Below are 9,733 nucleotides of genomic sequence, written 5' to 3'. Positions count from 1 at the left end.
AGACAGGGAGCAAACCAGCAAGTTATTGCAATAGTCCAGGCTTGAGGTGATGAGGGACTCACTCTATTATGGTGCAAGATGTGTGAATGGAAAGAGAGGGATGTATCCAAGAGATGTCATGAAGGTAGAATGAGAAGACTAGGTAACAGATCAGTTATGGGGTGGAAGTGGGGGTAAACATGAGTGAAGTTCACACCAAAGTTGTGAGCCTGGGTGGCTAGAAGGATGGTGTGCCCCATACAGTAACAGAGAAGTTCAGAAAGGAAAGTTTAGAGAGAGATAATGATTTCTGCTTTTGCAATGTTAAATTTGAAATGTCTACGGGACATTCAGTTCAAGATGTTCAATAGGCAGTTTAGCAAACATTTATTAAATGCCTGCTCTGTGCAAGACATTTCCAACTACCAATCGCTATTCTGCTAGTGCCTAATGAAGTGCTTTGCATGTTTGTTGTTGTTGTTCGATCACTTCAGTTGTGTCTGACTGTTCCTGTCCCCATTTGGGATTTTCTTGGCAAAGATACTGGAGTAATTTACCATTTCCTTCTCCAGTTCATTTTACAGATGAGGAAACTGAGACAAACAGGGTTAGGTGACTTGCCCAGGGTCACACAGTTAGTGTCTGAGACTGGATTTGAACTCCGGAAGATGAGTCTTCCTGACACCAGACCTGGCACTCTCCACTGAATCGCTTAGCTGCCCTGCTTTCCATATAATATATGCTTGATTAATGGGTTGGGTTTTTTAAATGAGCGAAAAAATGGATTTAGCCTTTAAGAAGCTGGGAGTTCAGAGCTGACCTTAGAATGAGATGAAGTATAGGAGCAAGGAGAAGTACATGCCATCATATTTAAATGATGTACCAATGTTAAAGAAACCTCCCTGTGATAATCATAATATGTCCAAATTCTAAAGTACTTACATCATTCCTTTGAGAAATGATCATTCTATGACCTACATAGATTTCTGGTAGGTTCTACTGAGGATTCAGCCAAAAAAAAAACCCTTTCATTTTAAGTTTGCTTTATGAATGACTGAATATTAATATCTAAAAACTGGATCAGAGGCCAAGAGAAAGTCAAACATGAAGAGCAGATATTAAGAATGCTATTGGGGAAAATTATAGCAGAGATAGAGATTTTATGTGACCATAGATTTAGAGCCCAAAGGCATGGAGGGAATCATCTAGTCCAACCTCCTCATTTTTAGAGGAGGAAAGCAGGATCCCAGAGAGAGGAAGTGACTTATCCAAAATCACAAAGGTAATAAGGGGCAGAGCTGGGACACAAACATGGATCCCATGACTATTCTTTATGATGAACTGTTTCATGTGAATTTGCCCCAGCCATAGAAATGTGTCAAATCACTTTGAAAGTTTAAACAAAAGAAAAAAGAACAACTTTTGATTGGTTTATAAAGAAAAATAATAGATTTCATTTTAGCAATCACAAAAGCATTGATTGCAGTAAGTTTGGGCACTACAATGTGCCTTGAATTAGGCTGCTCTCCAGAAAAATTCCAGCTAGAGGTTCACCACATCAAGTCAGCTTTAAACATAACACAAAATGCATTTTTCTTGGTAAGAGGCCCAAGGATCTTATAGAAGGTCCAGAAAATAAAATGTTTGCCAAATGATTACTAATTTAATTCCTTTTGTTCTACAGTGTTCCAGTGATATATTTGATTCTAAAAATAATGGAATCTCAGAGCCGAAAGGAACATTGGAAGCAAACTATTCCAACCCACTCTCAGCTGAGAACCTCGCTTCATATTTCACCAAAAAAAATCAAGGCTTTTTGCTGAATATTCCCTCTTCTTGTCTCCTCATCTCACTGCCCAGATACCGTTCCCTATTTTATATGAAAAGATGGCCCTTCTGGTGAAGAAAAATCCCTCTCTAGGCACAGGTCATCCCATTCTATTCTGTCCTCTCTAACAGATTGCCCCCTCTATTATTCCCACTCTTCCATTTATTCTCAATCTTTCCCTATCTACTGGCTGCTTTTCTATTGCCTACAAACACGCCCACATCTTCTTCATTCTCAAAAGTCCATTACTGGATTTGTTCATCCCTGCTAATTACTGTCCTGCATCTCTCCTCCCTTCCACGGCTAAGCAACTTGAGGAGGCTGTCTCTAAAAGGTGCCTCAGCTGTCTTCCTTCTCCCTCTCTTCTTAACTCTGTGCAGTCTGGCTTCTGACTTCATGATTTAAGAGAAACTGCTTTCTCCAAAGATATTAATGATGAATTGCCAAATCAAATGGACTTTTCTCAGTCTTCATCTTACTTGATGGCTCTGCAGCTTTTGACACTGCACTCATCCTCTTCACCTTAATGCTCTCTTTTCTCTAGGTTTTCTTGTCACTGCTCCATCCTGGTTCTTCTCCTACCTCAATCTCTTTTGCTGGATCATCATGCAGGTCTCACCTATTAACACCTATTAATTAATATTCCCCCCAATGCTCTGTTCTGTACTCTCTTCTCTTCTTCTATACTATTTCACTTGATGATCTATCTCATCAGCTACCATAGTTTCAATTAGCTTCTCTCTGCATGTACTTCTCAGATCTATTTGTCCAGCCCTAATTTCCGTTCTAACTTCTAGACCTGTATCTCCAGTTGTCTAGTAGACATCTTGAACAGGATATTCCATATACATCTTAAATTCAACATGTCCAAAACTGAACTCATTATCTTTTCCTACAAACCCTTCCTCCTTCCTAAATTCCATGTTACTATGGTATAATAATCCTCCCAGTGACCCAGGCTCATAACCTCAGTGTTACCTTCTACTCTTTACTCAACTTTCACCACCTCCATATCTAATCCACTGCCAAATCCTTTCAATTCTAACTTCATAACATATCTCACATATACCCCCTTCTCTCCTCTGCCATTGCCACCACCCTCATCCCTATCCTCATCACCTCATGTCTGGGCTATTGCAATAGTCTCGCTTGGTTTTCCTGCCTCAAGCCTCTCCTTACTCTAGTCCATCCTGCATTCAGCTGTCAGATTTATCTTCCTAAAGATCAGGTCTGACTATGTTACCTTCCTCCTTCCCCCAATTCAGTAAACTCCACTTGCTCCCTATTACCTCCAGGATCAAATAAACTCTTGTATCACTTTTAAAGCCCTTCCTAACCTGTCCCCTACCTTTCCCATCTTCTTATACCTTATGCCTACCCAACACCCATATGTTTTGATCTAGTGTTATTGACCTCTTTGCACTTTCTCAAAATCCATCTTCTGACTCCAGGAAAGGTTTACATACATAAATAGTTACCAGGCCATCAGGTGAAAGTCCCAAACTTCAACTGGACTTCTATTTAATTGTGGCCCAGATCCATAGGTATCACATATAATCTGTGACATATAAAAAGTTCAAGAGACATAATTTCTGGATAATTAATCATTTTATTAATTATCACTAGCAAGTGATTAATAAAAGGGTGGTCATTTGGCCGTCTCTCATGAACCAAAGATGGATCATGGCAGCTTCTTGATGCTTATATGCCCTTTGAAGAATGGATGTTCCCAATAGGCAACAATCAACTCTGATTAGTTAAGAATTAATGAGAAGAATGAATATTATAATAAGAGGTAGACTTATTCTAATGAAGGGCAGGGGCTATGATTTTGATTATATCACTTACTCCCAAACCACCCTAGCTGGCAATCTAGACAAAGGATCTTTCTCCTACCCCACCCCAAGTCTGAATAGAACACAATGGGCCAGAATGCACCTAGTAAAAGTTTTTTTAGTTGGGTGGGGCAGCAACTCCACCTGGACAAAATGGTCTAGGAGGTGGGGTAAATTTTCGGACAAGGTTAGAGATCTCCCTGAAAGACTAGACTTTGATAGAAGGAAAAAACCTGGATCTCCCCAATAATTGATTAGTTAATAGTCATTTCTCTCAAATCTTCACTTTTTCCTTAGGTATTACTATAGCTTTGATGTCATATGGCCTTTAAGACAGAATATCTGCTTATAGGTTAATCTTCCCTGGTGGTAGAGAATACTAAATTCCTGTTTGGCTAATGCTATTACCTATCTCTGGTCATTGACACTTGTCAATATATGTCAATGGATTGTTGTCAGTCTATACTTGTAGCTTTCCTCTGTACACACAATCTTTGAACTTTTTAGTGATAGCCCATTCCTAAACCTAAAAACTCTAGCTATGTATAGGATAACAAATCTTGCTGTTACTCAGGCCTCTGCTGACAAATGAAATTGGCTTCTAGTGGCCATCACTCTATTGGAACAAGACTGTTTCCAAGCCCGTTAAGCTGGGATTTGTATGCAGGACAAACGTGTGCTTGGACCTGCATGGGCCAACACCAGTACATATGTGAGGCAGGACCAGATCTTTAAAAGCTTGTTCAGAACTGTCTGTCTTCAAAAGATGTGAATTTTAAAACAATTTTGCATTTCTTGCCACTGTGTTTCTGGGTCTCCTGTTATCTGTGCAGGAGTGAGGTCATTCAGCTAAACAGCAATAGCAATATAACTCTTAACAAAATTGTGATAATAACTCCCCAAGTCCTTAGATCATAGAGGCTTTATGGATGTGGCCAATTTTTAAAATTGATGCTAATAAGACACTATCTACTGAAAGGACTATTATGAGAAATATGCTTTTTAAACATTGGTTAATTGATTATTGATTGATTAAATTAGCATACTCTAAAAAGTTAAAAGTGTCCTACTGTTAGGTATTTATTATGGGTGTCATCAGATGAAAACAAATTGTCTATGAGGGAATTTGGGAAATTTCATTAATTGGAATTCAACAAACATTTGTTAAATGCCTATTTAATCTCGCGAGTGGAGGTGACTCTGAGTGTCACAGGTGCATGGAGCTGTAGGGATTAATAGCAAAAGAAGAAGACCTGTGCACCACAGACAGCAAGGTACCACAGCTGCCAGTTATTCACTGGGTCTAGTAAAGAGCACGGGAAGTAGCCTCAGGGCAGATTAGCGTTGGTTGTTTTTGGGGTTAGATAATGACCTTAGGGCCAAAAGGAGGTGTGTGAACTAGGAGTTAGTATTTTGTGAGAGGTTGTTTGGTTTGAGAGAAGTGGGGAGAGAGTTTTGATTGTGGGAGTAGGGAAAGAGATAAAGACTCAGACCCAGATCAAATAAAGAGACAAAACAGTGTGTCGACCTCTGATTAGGAAGGCAATATGGAAATTCCTAGATGAGCCCAGCTCTTCCAACAAACACTCCCAACAAATATATAAAAATTCATTAGATTTAATAGCTATCCACAAAAACTTAAGAGATGTACCACTAACCTTCCCAGTCAATCCAGGACAGCATAAGAAAGTAACCAGAAGCCTGAGGCACTCTGAGCAGGGACATACCTAAACTAGCCCAGTCTCCAGTATATGAGTCCCAATGCCTGAGGGAGCTTGACTCTGGCCTGTTAGAACTGAAGTAAGGGACAAAGCCAGCTCCTACTAGATCATTGTGTAGGGATCAGGGATGAGGGATCAATTGGGGTCAGGGAGTTTGTGCACACCTTGAATCCCTCCAAGAACCTTAAAACCAACACTACTGTCAGAGTAAGGGCAGGAGGGAGGGCCAGCTCCCATAGCATGATTGCCCAAGGATGGAGATCTGGGAAGTCACTGGGGACTCTCCAGAAGTCTTGAGACCACGACAATCTCTAACTTCCTGTCAAAGGCACAGCAAGGGACAGAGCCAATTCCCTGTGAGTGACTGCTCAAAAAGAGATGGGATGTAGAGGCCTGCACCCACACTGATCCATTAGGAGATGGAGGCAGAAGCCAAGAATTGAAGCAGAAATGGAACGTGGCTTTATATCACCTGTGACAAGGCAGCAGCATCGTCCAGAAATGCAGAGGGACAAGTCCTGCTGGGACAAGTACAGTCTATCTACTCCATCTAAGAGCGTGGGTTGGGATAAAACCAGCCTATGGCACAAAGCCGCTTGGCTTTTTTTCCTTCATAAAGAGATTTCATTAGTTCTTGGCTGTAATAGGTATTTTCTCTCTGAAAGGAGATTACTTGTCCCAGGAACCAAGCTTACAAAACACAGCATAGCCATATAGGTCCTAAAGACTTCAATTCTATTTTTTAACCTTTTAATTTTCTGCTCACTAAGGTTAGAATCTCTGCCTCCAATGGCTAACAACTTAGGGTTAGAAAATTCTGCCTTCTTTCCCATTATAACTTCCCTACACAGGAAGGCCCTTAAAGGGTATGGATATATCCTTTGCTTGGAGGAGGGAGTAAGTGGAACAGATCAAAGACTGAATAAAAGTAATAAAATTAACATGAAAACTTTTGATGTCTATAAGGTCTTTTGATATCAAAACTCCTGACGAAATCAGCAATATAGCCTTGAAGTGTTGAAATCCAAGACCCGAAAGTTACGAGATGCCAGGACATGGGATTTTTTCAACATCTGGAACACACAAAGTAAAAAACTTAAATGTTTCTTCTTCAAACAAAATAAAGAAAACCACAACTGGGTTAAGTAGTGATGAGTAATAATTGAAGTTTAGTTAGCAAATTACTCAATTTGTAACTAAATGTTTGTATTATATTTTTTTGGGGAAAAAAAACACGATTCCATTGATGTGGAAAAGGGGAGGTGGTTAAAGGTTATAGTGTGGATGCAAAAGAAACTCATTGAACAAGGCATGTTCAGAAATTGGAAGCAAGGGAAGGTGGGATAAATAACAAACATGTTCCATGATCCTATAAGAATAATGTCAGCAAGGCTAAAGTTTAGGATGAGCTGAGGCTGGCGAGGAATGTTAAGTATAATAAAACAGGATTCTTAAGGTAGAGTGGGTATGTGTGTGTGTGGTGGGTTGGATGTGTGTGTGGTGGGTTGGATGTGTGTGTGTGTGGTGGAGGCTAGGGATGATAGTCAACAAAGATGGGTTATAACTGCTCTCCAGTATCAGGATACTGATCATGCATGATAGAGAGAAGACAGAACTACTCAACTCTTGTTTTCTGTCAAAGAATATAATCTTTGGACTGCAAAGCACAGATGAAATACGGCCAGTGGGAGGTGGAGACCCAAAAGGTATAGGGATAAAGGGAAGTACTTAGCAGTCCTTGATGAGAGGTGGTGCCACTAGAGGACAGAAGGGAAAATGTCGATCTGATTTTTTAAAAGGTAAGAGAACAGAATATGAGAACTATAGTCCAGTGAGCTTGGCTTCAATTCCTAGAAGAATTTCAGGATATATTAAAGGGGTGGTTCAGGAACATCTAGAAAAGGAAGCACTGATTACAAGGAGCCAACCAAGGCTTCATCAAGAACACTGTCATTTCAGTCTAAGCTTAACTCCTTTTCTGAAAGGATTACTGGAGTAGAGGAATCCTGTAGTTTGAGTTTATCTAGACTTTCACAAAGTACCAGCAAAGTCTTTCCTGCCATTCTTGTGGAAAAGCTAGAGAAATTTGAGCTAAATGACAGATTCAGAACTGAGTGAATGGCCAGCCCCAAAGAGCAGTTTTTCCTTGTTCAATGTCAACTTGGAGGATGGTCTTGAGTGTATCCCAGGAATCTGTCCCAAGTCCTTCATGATATAACATTTTTACCATTATTTTAGACTAGAGTAGAAATATCACACTTACCTGATTTGAATATAACAAAGCTGAGATAGTTAATATACCACGTGACAGAATAAAGATCCAAAAAGTTCTCTATGAGCTAGACCATTGAGTTGAATTTAATAGGATTAAATCTGAATAGGAATAAATGTGAAAATCTACACTTGGGTTTGAAAAGAATTTCACGAATACAATATGGGGGTAGAAGGAGAACTGAAGATTGCAAACTTAATGACAATGTAACATGGCAGATTAAAAAAAAAACCTAATGTAATCCTAGACTACATTAGTGTCTTGTATTTTTTTCTAAATATTTAATTTTTGATATCTTTTTTTAATCCACTTTATTTCCAAATAATATATATTCCCCCTCTCTTACCCAATTGGCTATCCCTCATAACAAGGAATCAATAAGAAAGAAAGAAACAGCAGTTTAGCAAAAATTACCAAATCTGAGTCTTCCACATTTTCAAAGATAGTTTTTAACATATTACAACATCAAACCATATCACATATATAGGGTTGGCAAGCTTCCAACAGTAAACAAAAAGGGTGTTGCTTTTTAAAATTATCATTTAGTGTATCACTAGGTTACAGTGCAGTATATCAAGAATACCTTCAGGATATTAAACTGCACTAGGGTGAAACTGTGAGATGTTTTGGAGTACTTGAAGAGTCTGGCCTAGTTAGGGTCATGTGTGCATCAGAGGATCTCAGCAGGGCAGGACTCCTGGGTAGGGTAGGTACCCTCCACACAGCGTTCAGGGATCTAGAAGATCTAGCCTTTAGGGTATTCGTGATAGCAGAGCAAAGCAGAAAAGGTGAAGAGAGAATTGACCTGGCCTCTTAGGACTTCGATTGGCTCAACAGATCCTTGAGGCTGTATTTGGATTAGTACTTAAAACCCAGATTTTTAAGCCACTGGGTGTTCACTGCCTATGGCTTCCTTTAGAGCCCACAACTGTGGGAACCAGGCAGAGACTCTGAAGTCACTTTCATGTAAACTTGTTCCTCCCGTCCCCTAAAAAATAACAAGGCCCAAGAGAAGAGGCCTTTCTAGACACAGTCTAAATAAGTTCTTGTTTACAAGTTTAATTTTAAATGAGTATACAAAGGAGATTAATCTCATATTAATGGAGAAGCAATTGGGGCACACCCCCACCCCATGAATTTTCTAGCTGTAGAGCTAAAAAGCTATCTCTCTACTTTATTGTCAAATTCAGTCTCAGCGACAATAGTTCCATTTTTATCTTACTGGTCACCAAGCCTTTTCTCAAATCCCGCCCCTCCATCAAGGTAAAATTTTATAGAAGCGAGAGTCACAAATTAGGCCCCTGGTTAGCTGGCCTCAATGAACTCGTTCAAGCCTAAAAACAAAATAATAGGTTTGTCTCTTTTATGAAATCAACATGGAAAGTGCCCCCAAGAACAACCATTATATTTGTGTCCTCTAGCCTCTAGCAAGTCTATGCAGCTAGTTTATATGAACTAGTTTATGGCCTGGTGCCAAGTTCCCTCCCCAACTTTAACCCTGACTGACTTGCCAGGGGAACTGAGAAATTCAATATTTCACAGAGTGAAGGAAGTCCCTGGTCAGGAAGAGTTCAGTTTTCCTTTTCCGTTAATATTATGAAAGTAACCTCTTTTGTATATTTGTTTAAAGTTATACTTGAAAACAAAAAAAAATTAGACTCTGTGTCTAAGAAGGCCTTTCCTCTGGGGCCTTTTTTTTTTTTGGTTTGGTTTTGTTTTTTTTAAGGGGTTGGGGAAGGAAGCAGTTTTACATTAAAGAGCTTCGAGTCTCTCTGTCCCCAATTCCCACTGGAATCAGCTCTGCAGAAAGCCATGGGTGACTCTAAAATCCAGATCAGTCTACTGCTGGCTAGTTATTTTATCTACCTAATATTGGGATCTCTGATATTCCAAGCCCTGGAGACTGACTTTGAGAGAGAACTGAAAACATCAGTATATGAAATGAAAGCTGCTTTCCTGAGAAAACTTGGTGATCTAACTCCAGAAGACGTTGAGCAATTTGTGGAGGTAAGAGGGAGCAATGAATCTGCAACCCATGCTGAGAGAGGTAGTAGTAGTAGTAGTAGTAGTAGTAGTAGTAGTAGTAGTAGTAGTAGTA

At 39.6% G+C, this 9,733-nt stretch overlaps 1 protein-coding gene across 1 annotated transcript in view; it reads left to right on the top strand.

Moving 5' to 3' along the window:
* The first annotated feature begins 9,368 nt into the window (after positions 1 to 9,368).
* LOC114028624 (potassium channel subfamily K member 16-like) overlaps positions 9,369 to 9,733 on the top strand; it is a 37,548-nt gene continuing 37,183 nt past the window's right edge. The window contains exon 1 of the mRNA XM_027842886.1: positions 9,369 to 9,642. Within this exon, the coding sequence (XP_027698687.1) occupies positions 9,448 to 9,642 (195 nt within the window). The 5' untranslated portion in view covers positions 9,369 to 9,447. The remainder of the gene's footprint in view (positions 9,643 to 9,733) is intronic.

Source organism: Vombatus ursinus, unplaced genomic scaffold, assembly GCF_900497805.2.
Source record: "Vombatus ursinus unplaced genomic scaffold, bare-nosed wombat genome assembly UNPS02014893.1, whole genome shotgun sequence".
In the NCBI taxonomy this organism is placed as follows: Eukaryota; Metazoa; Chordata; class Mammalia; order Diprotodontia; family Vombatidae; genus Vombatus; species Vombatus ursinus.
The sequence above is the reverse complement of the archived record's forward strand: the minus strand, read 5'-3'. Positions and strand labels throughout refer to the sequence as shown.